Source organism: Erinaceus europaeus, chromosome 7 (genome assembly GCF_950295315.1).
Source record: "Erinaceus europaeus chromosome 7, mEriEur2.1, whole genome shotgun sequence".
NCBI lineage: Eukaryota > Metazoa > Chordata > Mammalia > Eulipotyphla > Erinaceidae > Erinaceus > Erinaceus europaeus.
The window spans coordinates 87,518,437-87,536,642 of NC_080168.1; the positions used below are offsets into that span (position 1 = coordinate 87,518,437).

The following is an 18,206-nucleotide window of genomic DNA, read 5'->3' on the forward strand; positions in this document are numbered from 1 at the left end:
AAATGGAGAGAGGAGGGGAAGGCAGAGAGGAAGAGAGAAACACCTGCAGACCTGCTTCACCGTCTGTGAAGCGACTCCCCTGCAGGTGGGGAGCCGGGGTTCGAACCGGGATCCTTATGCCGGTCCTTGTGCTTTGTGCCACCTGCGCTTAACCCGCTGCGCTACAGCCTGACTCCCTTAAAATTTTTAATAAGGTATCATTAATGCTATAGATATTTTTATTTAGAACTGAAATTTGTTTCCTGAAAATGATAACTGCTTACCAAACATGCAACAGGATCCCCTACGTCACAGCATTAAGCCAGTTATTCACTCAATACTTGAAGGTCTTCTGTGTGTGTTTTTCTGTTTATAAATTTTTGAGTCATTTTGACTTGGAAGGAAAGTATCTTAAAGAATTTTCTTATAAGCAAATGCTACTTTAATGTATTGTTACATACGAATGATATATAGCTAGAGAGAAATAAAGTTTGACTTAAAAATTGTAGTTTTATTAATGAATCAAATGTATTAAAAGAAGGCGAAGCTACACTAAAGACTTTCTCCAATTGGCTGAATGTACTAAAAGTTTTAAAATTTTTCTGAGACTGTTATTGCCTGTGAAAGTAGACACTGAATATGGTATAGTTCTGTGATCTCTTGTAATTCCAAGATCCAATAATTCTTAAATTGTAAGAGGGCAGGCAATGGCACACCTAGCTAAGTGTACAAAATACCATACACAAGGATCCAGGTTCAAACCCCGGCTGCCCACCTACAGGGGATCCATTTTACCATAAGCAATGAAGCAGGTCTCCAGTTTTCTATCTTTGACTCCCTGTCTCTATCTCCCTGTCCTCTCTCTCAATTTCACTGTCTTATCTAATTTAAAGAAAAAAAATAGAAAAAGAAAAAAAGACAGGAAGGAAGGGAGGAAGGAAGGAAGGAAGGAAGGAAGGAAGGAAGGAAGGAAGGAAGGGAAGAAGGGTTAAAAAAAAATGGCCGCCTGTAGCAGTGGATTCCTAGTGTTGGCACCGAGCCCCCGCAATAATCCTGGTAGGAAAAAAAAAAAAAAAACCTCAGATAAAATAAATTATATGCCTGATTTTAGGTATTTGATTGAAATGACACTCACAATGAATATTTCTATCATTATAGGGTTTATATGGGGAGAAATCAAACAAATGTGGGATGGAGGACTACAGGATTATATCCATGATTGGTGGAATCTAATGGATTTTGTGATGAACTCCTTATATTTAGCAACAATCTCCTTGAAAATCGTTGCATTTGTAAAGGTAACTATCATTTATATTGTTGGTATGACCTAAGTTCTGGTAAAGATTGACGTGACTGCAGTTGTTATTAACTTCATTAATAATGTTACCTAGAGCTTCATCTGTATGTAATATTCATTATCTCATGATTTTATTGCTGGGTCAGTACAAAATACTCAGATAATATACAGTTTATAGTTATAAAAAAAATTGAACAAAGTTGTCAACCAGTTTTCTTACACCTAATTTGAATTATGCCTGAAAGTTACTCAAAATAACAACCTGGTAGTCCTAATTCTTCCCATTTATAATGAAATTCTACCTCAAACACTGTTGAAATTTTGGCAACCAAACTCTATTTTTATCTGTTTTAAATGAAGTGATAAAATTACATAGGCAGATCAAAATATTACTCTTCTAAAGCATTAAAATTATTATTTCAGTTTAAACTAAAGTAGCTTGATGTAATTAGAGCAGAATATAATTTCTTTCTCTTCATCCCATTCAACATGTCATTGCCTGAAATTCCACACACCCACTACTCCCCCATATTTTGTATAACATCAATCATATCCCAAGTTAGACAGTTTGCATAAAACATTTTTGTTCTGCAATGACTATGAAAATTATTTTGTACTTCAAAGATATTTTTCAAGCTCAAGTGTTATCACCTCCCCTTTTCTGCTTTTTTCTTTCATTTTGTTTTCCTTTCTCTTAATTTTTTGCTTTTCCAAATTAGTAGTGAATTAGTAAAAGATAAGTAGTATCTAATTAGACTTTGCATGAATAATTCATGCAATTTAGTCATCAGAAATAGAAAATTCTAGCATATTATAAACTCTCACTAATTTAGTCTAATTCTTAGAATAGTGACCTGAGGTTCTTTGTGTAATATTCAACTATGACGGGGTCAAAGTGTCCAAACCTGGGAAAGCTATGGTTTCTAGAACTTTTCCAATTAAAATCTTCCAGTATCACTGAAATGTAAGAAAAAAAATCATTTTCTACTGATTTCATTGAAATTACTTGGAAAGTTTTTTTTTCCTGACTGAGTTGCAAGTAATATTCTTGAGGTTATACATTTTTATAGATGATGATCAGATATATTTTTAATTATTTATTTTCCCTTTTGTTGCCCTTGTCTTTTTATTGTTGTTGTAGTTATTGTTGTTATTGATGTTGTCATTGTTAGATAGGGCAGAGAGAAATGGAGAGAGGAGGGGAAGACAGAGAGGGAGAGAGAAAGACACCTACAGATCTGCTTCACCGCCTGTAAAACGAATCCCCTACAGGTGGGGAGCCAGGACTCGAACCGGGATCCTGATGATCAGATATTTTAATTGCATCCAGCTAATGTCTAAGCTTTGATAGTGCTTAAAAACTTAATTTGTTTATATTTTATTTGATAGAGACAGAAGAATTCTAATGGGAATGCAGGAGGGGGTATAGAGAGAGAGACAAGAGACATACAGCACTGCTTCAACACTTGTGAAGCTTCTTTCTCCAGAAGAGGACTGGGAAATTGAACTAGGGTTCTGAGCACTGTAATATTTGCACTCAGCTAAGGGTGTCACCACCCAGCCCAGTACTTAAATAATGACATTTAAGTTCTTTTGGACATAGCTCTTCTAAAAACTGTTTTTAGCGTGTGTGTGTATGTGTGTGTGTGTGTGTGTGTGTGTGTGTGTGTTCTCCTATGTAGTTTATAACATTCTGATTATTAACACATTATAGCAGTTCTCTTTGTCACAAAGCAATTATGGTTAGTGAGATAAGTAACAAAATGAAAGACAACTACCAGAAGGTTTCACTTGTATGTGGAATCTAGAGATCTGATACACATAAACTTAAAAAAAAAAAATAGAAACAAGCCAGCTGTTTCTAAGACTTGTGAAAACTACACTAGTTATCTTTAGGAGGTGGAAGGATGGAGATGTAGAATTTTGGTGGTGGCTATGGTATAATCCTACAATCTTGTAACAAACTAGAATCACAATAATTAAGACAAAAAACATGAGAGCAGCTCTCAGACTGTGAGGTACGTAAGGATGATCTGGACCTGGTGAACTAGCCCAGCAGTAATGCACAGGATTCAGGTGGAAGAGGCCCTAGCTTTAGGTTCATCCCAAATCTCAATTATTGCCTCAGTGAGTAGTGCTCCGGTTAAAATAATAATCACCTGGAGAGCTTGTTAAACTGAGTTGTTTTTTTTTTTCCCTGTCATCAGAGATTCTAAATTAGGAGTATTAAGGAGAGGCCTAATTTTGTAATCCTTAGCAAATTCATTAGATGATCCTTTTGTAGTTGACCCAGTGTAGATTTCTGAAGAGCCCTGGCCTGAATTCTTCTCAGTAGCCAAGGAAAATAGGGCATTGATTCCAAAGGAAAATACTCTTAGGTACTTATTATATCACATTTGCACAGTAACTCCATATAGCCTGATATATATGATAAAAAATTATGAAGATGTCATTTCAGATGATAATGATGTAAAAAAAAACATTACATTTTGGGGGCAGGTAGGGTGCACTTGGTTGAGCACACATGCTACCATATTTAAGGATCCAGGTTCAAGCCCCAAGTCCCCACCTATGGGGGGGAAGGAAGCCTCACAAGGCTGCAGCAGTGCTGCAGGTGTCTCTCTTTCTCTCCCCTCTCTATCTTCCTCTTCAATCCCAGTTTCTCTGTTTCTCTCCAATAAATAAATAACATTTTTAAAAATGACCTTTTCAGGAAATAAACTAGTTTGTTTAATATAAATTATGAAACGTTCTTTCTGAACGATAAGCTTGTTGACTGACACTTGAGTTGCATGGGTAGTTACTTTTTTTTTTTTTATTGCCACCAAAGTTATTACTGGTGCTTAATGTCTACATCACAAATCCACCACTCCTGGTAGCCTTTTTTTTTTTTTCCTTTCTTTCTTCTTTCATTTTATAGGATAGAGAGAAATTGAGAGGGAAAGGGGAAAAGGAGATAGAAAGGGAGAGAGAAAGACATCTGCAAATCTGCTTCACCACTTGGGAAGCTTCCCCCTGCGGGTGGGAAGCAAGGACTTGATCCAAGGTCCTTGCCCACGATAATGTGTGCACTCAACTGGTGTGCCACCGCCAGGGCCCCAAATAGGTAGTTACGTAAGGGCATGTGTTTTGGAATTAGATTCCCTGGGCTCCCTTCTTATCTTTATCATTTATTAGATGTACAAACACGGTCCTGTTTATCATCTGCAAAAGAGATGTCATATCCCTAACATAAGGAAACAGGTTCCATCTTGAACTGATTGTATGAAACTGAATGAACTTATACAGTTAAAAATCCCTGTCCAGAGTACACACTCATTAGTGTTTCTTCTAGTTCTTTTGTTCCTGTACTTCTCCTTCACTATAAAAACAATTGCTGTGCTTTTAAGAACTATCTTAATTGTGACCCTTCATTTGCAATATTTTAGTTGGAGAAGTGTCTGAGCTCTCAGCTCACACCTTCCTTTACCTCTTGCAACCTGTGTGATCTGGTACAATCACTTAATGCTGACCGAAGTGTTATTATTTGTTAAATCATGACAGTCCTCAAAACAACACTCAATTGCAGTTATCTGTGATGTTGTCACAATGAGTTGCTGCCACATCCATCCTTAACTTACTTGTGGTCTATAATTCAATTTTATGATAACTTTTAACATAATTTTATCGTTTACAGGAGTACAAGGTGACAAGGAAATATTTCCACACAGTACCTTCCACCAAAGTTCCTTTAATAACATCACTTCAGGAAAACATATGTGATTTGAATACAGAAATAAACTCTGTTGTAAAGAAAGCAGGCAACCTTTATGGAAATCAATCAATACTAGGTATGCATGGAAGCATACCAAGCAAACAGCTTTTGATCTTGTTATTGAAGTGCAGAGGTGCCTAAGAGAAAGATAGACACACATGGCACAAAGTGATTTTTGTGTTACGCAACAGCAATATATTTGTACAGCTGAAACACAGTAATACCGGTGATTTCAGTATTTTCCTTTAGTGCAAGCTTTTGTGGTGCTTAAGAATAGCTTGATTCATTAGGATTTCATGACTCATGGTTTTTCCTTAACAAGGGAGAGACAGACACAGAGGCAGGAGAGACACCATAGAGACACCTCCACCATTCATGCAGCTCCTCCAGTCCCATCCACAGTGCTCCCAAGTGAGGCCAGGTGTGCTCTGTCCTAGCCCCATGTTTGTGTCTTTTTTTTTTTTTTTAATTTGCTCTGAGTTCTCAAGAGGTTTTCTTGCTAATAACTTCCTCTTCTTACTATGGATGGTATGAAGTGGTAATCCACTTTGTTGATTCCTAGTGGCAATTATAAAATGCTATTTTAAATTCCCTAGGATTAGTTTCCTCCTAAACATTACTTCTAGCTCCCTTTCTACCTGTAAGTGCCTTCAGTTGTACAACAGAGATGGTTAAATTCAATGTCTGTCCACAGCGTGACTTAAATTACTGTGAATATGTACTTCTTTAGCAGTCTTGCTGGATTTTTTCAGAGCAACGTTCTTCCAGATAGTCCCAAGTATATACCATATTGATTCCCTCCTACTCATCTTAATCAAAAAGACAGAAAATATTGTTTCCATTGCACAGAGGCTCAAGTAGCAGTGAATTCTCCAGACTCTCTTTTAATTTTATGGGGAGATTTTAATTCAAATTATTTAATCAAGAATCAAGTATGATCTGTCACCAGAATCATATTTCTTCTAATTTAATTTTTATTTTTTAAAGTGATTGCTTAACATTTATAAATACACATCAGAAACTGTAAAGGATATAAGAATGAGCTATAACTGGTTTCTCATAGTTAAGAAATTGTCATTTGAGGCATCATCCTCTCTTCCTACTTCTAACTTATTTAATTCTTTCTTTTCTCTTTCTTTCTTTCTTTCTTTCTTTCTTTCTTTCTTTCTTTCTTCCTTCCTTCCTTCCTTCCTTCCTTCCTTCCTTCCTTCCTTCCTTCCTTTCTTTCTTTCTTTCTTTCTTTCTTTCTTTCTTTTTGCCTCCAGGGTTATTGCTGGAGCTCACTGCCTGCACCATGAATCCACTGCTCCTGGAGGCCATTTTTTCCCCCTTTTGCTGCCCTTGTTGTTGTAGCCTTGTTATGGTTATTATTGTTATTGTTGCTGTCGTTCGTTGTTGGATAGGATAGAGAAAATGGAGAGAGGAGAGGAGGACAGAGAGGGAGAGAAAGACAGACACCTGCAGACCTGCTTCACTGCCTGTGAAGTGATTCCCCTGCAGGTGGGGAGCTGGGGCTTGAACCGGAATCCTCACACCGGTCTTTGCACTTTGAGACACCAGTGCTTAACCTGCTGTGCTACCATCCGACCCCCCCCACACACTTCTAACTTCTATAAGACTTGGTTCCTAACTTCCTCTCAGATTTGTCACTATTTTCAGATTCTCTGTATTCTACGTGGTTTGACACATTTCTAAAGCAACAAGCATGCTTTTTATTATATCTGTGCTTTTTGAGATATATAGGTGTAGAGTGTGTGTGTGTGTGTGTGTGTGTGTGTGTGTGTGTGTGTGTGTGTGTAAGAGAGAGAGAGGGAACCTATTATAAGTCCAGTATCCAAATGCATTAGACAAAGCTGCCTTGGGTAGTTTGCTTCCATTACTAAGATTAAAAAAGCATAAGTGGAGAAAGTTTAGAATGAAAAGATGTTGAATTTCATATTTGACTAGTGAGTTTGAGGTTGCTGTGAGAAATCTAGTTGGAAAATCAATGAGCAGTCCATGCAATATCTGAATCAAGGAGTCTGAGCAAACGATGTGCAGTTGAGGGTTGTCCACACAGCATAGTCACTGAAATCATTCAGAAGCACCCAGAGGGAATAGATACAACGAGAAGACAAGACACCCGAGAAGTCCAAACAACATTTAAGGGACAGAAATAAGCTGGCAAGATAGTTCACCAGGGAAGGCTTCTGATCTACCCTGTGCATAACCCAGGTTTCAGTTTTGTCCCTAGAGCCCTGGAGGGAAATGTTGGTGCTATAGGATTTTTCCAACTCTCTTTCTTTCTGTCTTTGTATCTGAAAAAGCCAGCCCAGAGCACTGATACCTCAGTGACAATAACAGCCACCATAAAAACCTACATTTAAGAGACAAGTGAGAATGTAACTGGAGGTGATTATGTTAGTGAAATAATTAAAGAGATGAAAGACAACAATTGGGTGATTTCACTTATATGTAGGATCTGGGGAACTGATAACACATGAACTTGCAAAAACAAAAAGCAAACAAATAAAAACAAACAAACAAGCAAACAAAAAACCCTGTTTCTAAGACATATGAGAACTGTGGAAGTTGGTTATCTTTGGAAAGTTGGAGGGCCAGGACACAGAATTTTGGTGGTAGCTATGGTGTGGAACTACATTCTTTAATTTTATAATCTTGTAACCCATTACTAACCACAAATGAAAACTGAAGAATAAAAAAGAGAGAGAGGCAAGTAAGAAAGAGAAGCTTAGGATACTCATAAGAGGTATCACAAAAATGCTACAGGTAAACATGAAAATATAAAAACAATATAAACTTTGTAGATTATTTTTAGAAAACAGGGTCAAAGAAATAAATTAAATATTATTATTCCTAAAGATAGGTGGGGAAAATACAAATACACAAGATGTATAACTCTTCTCAAGAAATGCAAAGAATATCATGGTTTTTGAAAATATTATAATTGCTTTGTTTAACAATGCCTATATTAAAAGAAGCTAAGTAAATATATGAGAGGAGAACTTTTTAAAAAGCAAGACTTGGGAGTCAGGCAGTAGCACAGCAGGTTAAGCGCACATGGCGCAAAGGGCAGGGACCTACCTAAGGATCCCAGTTCGAGCCCCTGGCTCCCCACCTGCAGGGGAGTCGCTTCACAGGCGGTGAAGCAAGTCTACAGGTATCTATCTTTCTCTCCCCCTCTCTGTTTTCTTCTCCTCTCTCCATTTCTCTGTCCTATCAAACAATGAGGACATCAATAACAACAATAATAATAACTACAACAACAATAAAAAAGGGAAAATAAATATTAAAAAAAATTAAAAGCAAGATGAAAAAATGAAATCAAGATCTAATTACTGAATTTTTATTTTTCTGTGTCTCTGTTCCTGAGAGCAAATAATTTCTGGATCATAACTAAGACTGTTTACTTAAATTATAATCTTAGATTTGCTACCTCACACCCCTGAGTCCCTCAGGGACCATGATGAAAACCAGATATTCCCTTTATGTATAGGAATTTATATCACAGGAAAGAAACTGGGAAATTAAGAATCTCAGAGCTTATACAGTGCAGCTGTGCCAGCTGCTCATCTTCCCCCTGGAGAAAGAGAGAGAAAGACCTTATCTTTCTTAAGTAAACAAATTCTCTCTGAGGAGTCAAGGGTTTTAAAGTTTACTGTCCTTAGAATGTAAGCAAATGTCTCCAAGGGGAGATGTTTTTAACTCTCTCAGGAGGTCTCTGTCTCCAGCTTCCCAGGCTTGTTTGTTATCCTAACAGCCTTTCATCCAGGTGCCAACAATATTTTGCTGGAGGAGGTGTGGCCATGCATAACGGAAACATATTCACAGGACATTGTTTCTCAACAGTTACCAGAAGTGCTAGATTCTGAAGCAGACCAATGGTACTAAAGTAATGGTACTAAAGTAGTGTTACCATTTAACAGCTATTGATTTGGAGCATGGAAAGCCCCCGTTACATGAAGGGCATGGTGTTAAATCTAAGAGATTTTAGGAAACCTGTCACATCCTTGAGAGTGTATGCAACTTTTTATTTTATATAACATTTTGAGATGTAGTCACACACAATATTGAATTTAATTTTAAAAAATGAAAGGGAAATAGAGAAGTAGCCATCAACAGTGGAGAAGTTGTTCCCCACTTCAAAGTTTATCTCTTTCACAAGACACAATAAAAGGAAGGAGAATGAGCTCTTAGTCTTTGAAAGAAAAGTTAACATTATCTATGAGAGTACCAAGTAGATGGAATTAGGTAGTGTTTAATGCTACAAATCCTCACTCTTATACTTGTTAGAATGAATAAGAAAACAATTTTTTTGGTATCTTTAGTCATTAGCTATTTTATGAGGATGTTATATGTGGGTATATGTGGGAATGTTCAAGAACAGTTATCAAAACTTAAAAATAGAAAATAATCTCTCTCTAGTTCAACTTGATGGTTTTACCTTTTCACTCAAATAAGAACTGAATGTTGAACAAAATCAGGAGCTTGTGATGCATTTTTTACCCCTAAAGAGGTTTTAAAAATACTATTTATTAGTCTCAAGATAATTAATTAACATTTTAAAGGTCTATGGCATAAAACACAACACAAAATAATGGAAATTTTCTGATGGGATTCAAGACAGTTTTCTTTTCGGACAGGATTATTGGGGTAAAGATATAGACATCTAGAAATATGTTTTATGATGTATGTGAAGAAAAGAATTGAATTTATTATTCAGTTCTTGCACCTAATTTGGGTTTTCTTAATGCAATATTTTATAAAGCTCATATTTAAACCTCCCTTTTTTTAAAAAAAAAAGGACACAAATTAATTTCACTAATACAAGGAACACATTTTATTGTGTTCTTTATATAGCTCAATACCAAGATAATGAATAACCCACAGATTAATTCTATTTTTAAAAAGTAATTGCAATTCCAAGATTAGTGTAATAAATCTCTTCAGAAGTCACATATTTTATCTAATTAAGGAATATTCAAATAAATATTTTTCTGCACACTCACTGCTACTATCAGAAATCTATTGACTCCTAAGAATTTTTCTAAGTATGTTTTACCTACACTTAGGATATAGTAGGCATAAAACTATACACTTATGCTCGTGTTGGTCATTACTATTTCCAAGATAAAAAACACAACTTCTCTACTCATTCACATGTAACTTGATCCTACATTTATTCCTTTAAACAGAGAAGTATCAGATATGGTAAGTAAAACCATTGATTATTTTGTTTTTAAAATGTAGTGGTTTTCTTTTATAATGCAGCTTACTTTTTTATTACCATGATATTGCTTTTCCAGTATAAAGTCGGACTTTTTTTCATCTATGTGAAAAAAAATTGAAAATTTGGGTAAGTTCAAAGACAGATACAGTTCACATTTTTTAATATTTATTTTATTTATTTATTCCCTTTTGTTGCTCTTGTAATTATTATTGTTGTCATCATTGTTGGATAGGACAGAAAGAAATGGAGAGAAGGGGAAGACAGAGGGGGGGAGAAAGACAGACACCTGCAGACTTGCTTCACCACCTGTGAAGCGACACTCCTGCAGGTGGGGAACCAGTGGCTCAAACCAGGATCCTGACGCGGGTCCTTGCGCATTGCACCATGTGTGCTTAACCTGTTGAGCTACCACCCGACTCCCACAGTTCACATTTTAACAAACTCTACCAATGAAAAAGGACAGGGAGGCTGATTTAATAATAGTTCATAAGTTAAAAATCATACCAGTAAACTCTGTTTTCATGTAAATGAATATCACATTCACCACGATAGAGGACAACAACTTCCTCAAGCAGTCATTTTACTGGGTCTACCTGAATAAGCTCCCTGGCCTGAACTTGACGTGCTCATGTATGTGTCTTTGTTTTACTTTTCTTTTGTTTTTCTAGTACAGTGCTCTTAATCCACGAGAATCTTGGGACATGTGGCATCCCACTCTAGTGGCCGAAGCTTTATTTGCTATTGCAAACATCTTCAGTTCCCTGCGCCTGATCTCTCTGTTCACGGCAAATTCTCATCTGGGGCCTCTGCAGATCTCTCTGGGAAGAATGCTTCTGGACATTTTGAAGTTTCTCTTCATATACTGCCTTGTGCTCCTAGCATTTGCAAATGGCCTGAATCAGTTATACTTCTATTATGAAGAAACTAAAGGGTTAAGCTGCAAAGGCATACGCTGTGAAAAGCAGAATAATGCATTTTCAACGTGAGTCAAATGGATATTTCTATCAGTGATGTGCAGACCTGTGAATGTTGTACAGAAAATTGTGCTTAGTAGATTAAACATAATTAGCATGGTTTTTAATACAAATGAATTCTTCTGGCATAAGGGGAAAAAATGTCCAGTATATTTAAGTTTTAGTGAAAGAGTTTTTTCTTTTAAATGACCCTATAAAAAAGGATATCTATATAAAATGTTTGATAAAGAGCTGGGAGGTGGTGCAGTGGATTGAGCACACATGGTATTATGTGCACACATCCAAGTTCAAGTTCCCTGTCCTCACCTGTAGGACGAAGCTTCACAATTGATGAAGCAATGCTGCAGGTGTGTCTTTCTCTCTGTGTCTCCCATCCCCCTCTTAATTTCTCTCTGTCCCAGTAAAAAATAAATAATAAAATGCATGATAATACTGAAATGTATGTCCTATTGACAGATTACAATCACATTTAAAGAGAGAATATATTTATAAATCTTAAGCCTATAAATAACAGTCATTCCTCATGAATTGTCCAAAACGTGAAGTTCTTTTACTAGTCTGACTCATTTGCTGCTTCCCTAATAAAAATCCAAACATGTGAAAAGAATCCATAATAGAATGCCAAGATTCACTTAGACACTATTACTATGAACACAGAAATCTCTTAACCCTTCTAGCTTCTTCCACTATCAACCTCTGACACATTCATGCCCATTGAGTGTGATGCTCAGAGAACATACCTCTACATATCTCTGTCCATCTCCTTCCAACCATCCTAAATAGTTAATGAGTAGATGAATAAGGACTTTAGGTGATATTTGTTTTCTGCAGTAAACATATGTGAATGTTGTAGGTGATTTTGAAAGCCAGAACCTATTCACAGCTTACTATAGAAGTTTATTGGAATTATATGAAATTGTACCCCTCTTATCCTACAATCTTGTCAATCATTATTAAATCAGTAAAATAAAAAAAACTTATTATTAAATGAATAATTTCAAGAAATACACTGTATAATACAGTTTTTATACCAGATATAGTATTATATATTTTTAAATGGGTAAGAGACCATGTATTCTTACTAAGGGAAAATAAAGTAAAAATAAGTTTAAATTTTTTTAAAGTTTATGTAAGGGGGGCCAGGTGGTGGTGCACCTGGTTAAGTGCTCACATTATAGTGGACAAGGATCCAGGTTCAATCTCCTGGTCCCCACCTGTAGGAGGGAAGCTTCACAAGTGGCAAAGCAGTGCTGCAGGTGTCTCTCTGTCTCTCCCTCTCCCCTCTCAATTTCTCTCTGTCTCTATTCAATAATAGATAAATAAAAATACATTTTTAAAAAGAACTGTTTTCAAAAAGTTTATGTAAGGGAGAACAGTCATGTCTCAAAATAAAGGAAATCAGTAACTTCACACAAATTAATTCAGTTATGATTAAGATCCTCTTGTTGAATCAACTTTGTATTTGTTTTTATCTATCATCCTACTATTTAAAGCATCTTAATTTGCATATAAAATGTAATCTCAGACTTAGCTATCTCAATTTCTTTCAAAAGTAGGGTTGGTATAAATTAAGAATCACAAAGAAAACAAAATGGTCTCCTAGTTTCCCTTGCTACTTCACCCTTTGATTCCCAGCCTCTTTATTCATTTGTTTAAATAAGACTTATGCAGCCTGGCCTTACCTTCTCTTGCTTTCTTGTGATGCTAGACAGGACTGATTTAATCAATCCCTTAGGCAGCATTCTCATGACTAATAAGGCCTTAGGTTGGGTTTTAGTTATTTGAATTTATCTTTCCCCATTCATCTGTGGCCCTTGACTTGGGAAGGTATCTATAGTAACTTGGACTAGAGATTGACAGTCATCTGATCTCATCATCTTCATAGAGTTCTGCCTCTGACAGATTTCCTGGCTATTGTCAATTGATTGACTTCCTAGATTTCTGATGGAGAAAATTTTGCATCTCTGTCTTCATAACTCCCTATTTTTTTGTGACCGGTGCAAGTTGCTTGCCAAGACTATTCCGTCTGTGTTTGTTGTCATATCCTTATGGCTGCATGCTTTGTCTTCTAAAATTAACTTTCATGTTACACCTAGAATGTGGTGGTCTTCAATTCAGGGAGCAGTTGTGTTTCCAAGATCCAGCCCCTTCTGAGAGATGGCATTCATCCTGTTTTATGATCCCTAACACTCTTAGTAAAACCCTTATCCAATTACTGGTCCTGTGGTAAATGACTACAAACTTTTGTTTTTTTTTAACCAAACCATTGCTTAGCTCTGTCCCATGGTGGTGCTTATGGGAACTCTGGAGCCTGAGGCATGAAAGTCTAGTCATGGTGTTATTTCCCAGCTCTCAAAGTAATTTTAATATTATTCCAAAAGAGTATGACAAGGGAAGTCTCATTCAAAAGATCTAATGTAAACTGTATTCTGAAAGAAAATATAGAGTCAGCAGAATAGCTCACTTACGTAGTGCAGCTGGAGGAAGCTTCAGTGCTGTGGTATCTTCCCTTCTCTCTGTGTGGCTCTGTCTCCTCTCCATCTGAGTCAGCCTATGTGATGACAGAAATAAAAAATAATAAAAGCAAATATATTTAATTGCTTGGACTGAGTATTATTTTGAGTATCCACAATGATGCTTTCGTTATGAAAAGCATATCTAATTGAGATATTCCATATCTCAATTAGAGGCCAGCCTCATCCAACCAAAATAAATTAGGTATTCTAGCTGAGTTCTTTCCCAGGTAATGGAATATAAATCTTTAAGCAGCAAATTAGTCTTTGTAAAAATATTCAAACACTGAAAAAAAAATAAAACTAGTAATTCCCTGTCTTATTTGTTAAGCAGGATGCACAATATACTTTGGGGCATGAGTTGGATGACCCTGGTTCAACACTGTAGGCATCCATCACTGTGAACAGATGTCTAGTGATACCCCTGGGATTTCTGCTCAGCATCTCATCCTTCTTATTCCAGAAAGAGGCAGAGAGAGAGAGAGAGAGAGTGAAAGAGACCACAGAAGGTGTGTGTGGGGGGGGGCATGTGGAGGTGCACTTGTTTAAGGGCACACATTACAGTGAGCAAGGACCCAAATTCAAGGCCTTGGCCCCCACTTGTAGGGGAAAGCTTTACAAACGGTGAGGCTGGGATGCAGGTGTATCTCTGTCTCTTTCCCTCCCAATCTCCTCCTCCCTTTTCATTTTTTCTGTCTCTATTCAAAAATAAATAAATAAATAAATAAATAATAAATAAATAAATAAGAAAAGATACCACAGGACTGAAGCTTCCTTCATTGTGGTGGGAGAACCTGGGTCTTGAACCTGGATCCTGGGCTCAGGCTGGGAGCTGCTGGTCTGAACACTGCACATGGCAGAGCAGTGTACTTATTCAAGTGAGCTGTTTCACCAGACCTTCTGCATCTTAATGCTATACTTCTGTCAATTTAATTTTTTTTGATTCTTTAACTTTCATAAATTTATTTGGGGGCCAGGTAGTGGTGCACCTGGTTGAGAGCACATGTTCCAGTACTCAAGGACCTGAATTCGAACCCCTGGTCCCCATCTGCAGGGGGAAAGCTTTGTGAGTGGTGAAGCAGGGCTTTAGTTGTCTCTCTGTCTCTCTCCCTATCTCCCCCTTCCTTCTCTATTTCTGACTGTATCTATCCAATAAATAAAGATAATAAAATTTTTTAATTATTTTTGTTTACTACTCAGTATCTCCGAGTCTATATTCCATGAGGATTAAAAAACACAAGTTCCTATCAGTGAGATTAAAAATGTGTCATTCTACTTCTGTAGACACATTGCATGTAGAGTATTAGAGGATTAGTAAAAACACACTATCTGTTATTTCAGTATCTGCATGAATTGTGGTAACGTTGTCTGAGAAAGGGAGCAAAGGAGGAGGAGTAACAGGTTTTGAGAAAGACTCTTAGGAATTGTCTTTGATTCTTTACATTTTTCCAATATGACTGGAGAAGTGCCCAAAAGATAGTTGGATCGACATATCTTGGTGAGAGAGATCTGTGCTAGTGTAACCACGCAGGAGCCTATAGATTAAGACAGAGTCAAATCTATAGGCGTAGATGAGTTTTCACATGCATATTGCAACTGCTTCTGAGGACAGGATAGACCATTCTTTAAAGCAACGACTGAAGCGCAGCTGTCTGGGAAACATGAGATTGGAGATCCAGTAAAAATACATAACATTGAAGTGAAAGGATACATTGCCAAAAACTAAAGGATTCAACAAGGTTAAATGAGACATTAAATAAGATCTAAAGCTATAAATATACACTAATAGAGGTGTGATAGTGTTTTGGATATTTTGTAGAATAATCTTAATGGGGTGGTAGTAACAGAAGCCAGATTTTAACTGGATGAATTAGCAGCAAGAAAACACAATATCTTAGTTAGTCTTTTTTAAAGAGTTCAAGCTCTTTTCAAAGAGTTTAAAGCTCTTTTTTAAAGAGCTTGGATGAAAGGAGACAGATTAAGAGTTCTTTGCAGTTACTGGAGACAGAATCAAGGAATTAATTATAATATTATTCGCACTCAAGAGTGAAGGAATTAGAGAGGAGGCATGTGAGATGTACCTGAGAAGGGTTAATTCATACCTACTATTACTAATACCTAGACAGAAGTAGAATGTGTCATTCTACTCACTAGGTCTGCTTCTGTCTTTTTTTATCTTGGTCCTGTTTTCCCTTGTACACAGCGCATTTCTACTCCAAGTCTCTTCTGTACCTGGGCTCTATCTCCTAGAATATGTCTCCCATCTTTTTGCCTGAATGATTCTGTTATAGAATCATTATTATTATCATTACTGTTATCTTTATTTATTGGATAGAGACAGCCAGAAATTGAGAGAGAAGGGGGAGAGAGAAAGAGAGATACCTGCAGCCCTGCTTCATCACTTGTGAAGCTTTCCCCCTGCAGGTGACAAGTGGGGGCTTGAGCCCATGTCCTCGCGCATTGTAATGTGTGTGCTTAACCAGGTGCGCCACCACCTGGCCACTCATAAGGGTTCTTGACACAGTACTGTGTGTTGAATTTAGTTTTTAGTTTTTATCACCAGGGTATTATCTGTGACTTTGTGCCTGCACAATCTCACCACTCTTAGAAGACACTCCTTTTAAAGGCTAGATGTAGAGAGAGAGAGGGAGAGAGCAAGCAAGCAAGCTGGAGAGAGAGCTGAAGAGAGAGGTAGAGGGAGAAGAAATACTACATCACTTGTGAAATTTCCTCTGTGCAGGTGCTCCCATGTGGTGGTCAGGGTCTTGAACCCAAGTCCTTGTGCCTAGTAAAGTGAACTATCTCCTGGCCTCTGACTGACCATATTTAAAGAATCTACATGGGTCTTCATTCCTTACTGGATACAATGAGACTGCTTACGTTGACATATTAGATCTTTCAGTGATTTATCTCTTGATTACTTGTCAAGCTCATCTTTCATCATCCTCTACTAATATTTCCTCATTAGCATTTTATATTGGATTGTAAATCCTCCAGTATACCATCTTCTTTTCTAGCACAAAAATAACCCCTGTCTTGCCCTCTTATTTGGCAAATTTAGTCTATTTTACAAGTCCTGTGTCTGATCACTGAGCCACTTTCCAAGTAAAATACATATGTATTCTATTTCCAAGACCTACATTAGGTCTACGTTTTCAAGAATGCTTTTCTGATCTGTTCTTCATGGAAAGCTCCCAGTGGAATTATACTATGGTCTTTGCTTCCATTTCATCCCTTCTACTTTATTGTTTTATTAGGGAAGATAATGGCTTATAGAACAGGTGTTAGCACATGGAGACAATTTCTCATCAAAACACTTTAATTTATAGTCTATAAATCACTATTTAATCAACATGAAAGGGGAAAAATAGATTGAATGCCTTGAGCTTTTTAATGCATAGACTTCAGTTCTGTATTCTAAATTCAGTTCTGAGTTTATAATCCTTCAACCTAAGCACTTAAGGTTTCAAATTAGTAAACTGACTGAATTTCAATACTGGGCTCAAATTGCTAATGCATTTTTAATAATAACTTTTTTTGAAATATTAAATCACCTATTATCTTAGACCAGGGAAACTAGGAGCAACCAGTCTTGTCAGTATATAAGATACAGTTAACTTTAAATAGCATTAAATGACATAAATTATGGTAAGGTCTTGCATGTAACCTCTGGGGCTGTGCTCATTTTTAAATAATAATAATAAACATTTTCACTTCCAACTTAGGTACATCATCATGTACCAGGACCCACCATCTTTCTTCCTGTCCTCCTTCCCTAGAGTTCATTGCTTTGGTGCAATACACCCTACCCAGTCCAAGTTTTTTTTTTAATTTCTTTATTGGGGAATTAATGTTTTACATTCAACAGTAAATACAATAGTTTGTACATGCATGACATTTCCCAGCCTAGTCCAAGTTTTACTTTATGTTTCCCTTTCTCTTCTTGTTTCTTAAGTTCTACCCAAGAGTGAGATCACCCTATATTCATCTTTCTCTTTCTGGCTTATCTCAATATGATTCCTTCAAGCTTCCTCCAAGAGGAGGTGAAGAAGGTGAATTCATCATTCCTAACAGATGAGTAATATTCTATTTTGTATCTATACCACAACTTTCTCAGCCACTCATCTGTTGTTGAACACCTAGGGAGCTTCCAGGTTTTGGCTACTACAAATTGTGTTGCTATGAACATAGGTATACACACATCTCTCTGGATGGGTGTGTTTGTGTCCTTAGGATATATCCCCAGGAGAGTAACCTTCAGAGAGTTCTCCAGACTGCTCTCCACAGGAGTTGGATAAATTTATATTCCTACCATCAGCAGTATTCAAAAATAGAAATTCATATCTATGTCACTGTGTTTACATGCTGACACATTTAAGAAGGGAAACTTTACATAGTTTAATGTGACAACTTTGTTTTTATAGTCACCATATCACTATGTAACTTGTAACTGTATCTG

The 18,206-nt window shown here is 36.8% G+C and overlaps 2 protein-coding genes across 4 annotated transcripts in view; both read left to right on the top strand.

The window, feature by feature from the left end:
• Nucleotides 1-18,206, top strand: part of POSTN (periostin) — a 529,487-nt gene that overhangs the window by 386,591 nt on the left and 124,690 nt on the right. The window lies entirely within an intron of this gene.
• TRPC4 (transient receptor potential cation channel subfamily C member 4) overlaps nt 1-18,206 on the top strand; it is a 241,049-nt gene that overhangs the window by 195,202 nt on the left and 27,641 nt on the right. For all 3 annotated transcript variants that reach the window (XM_060194907.1, XM_060194906.1, XM_060194908.1), the window contains exons 5-6: nt 1,138-1,277; nt 10,929-11,242. In XM_060194907.1, coding sequence (XP_060050890.1) covers nt 1,138-1,277; nt 10,929-11,242 — 454 coding nt within the window. The remainder of the gene's footprint in view (nt 1-1,137; nt 1,278-10,928; nt 11,243-18,206) is intronic.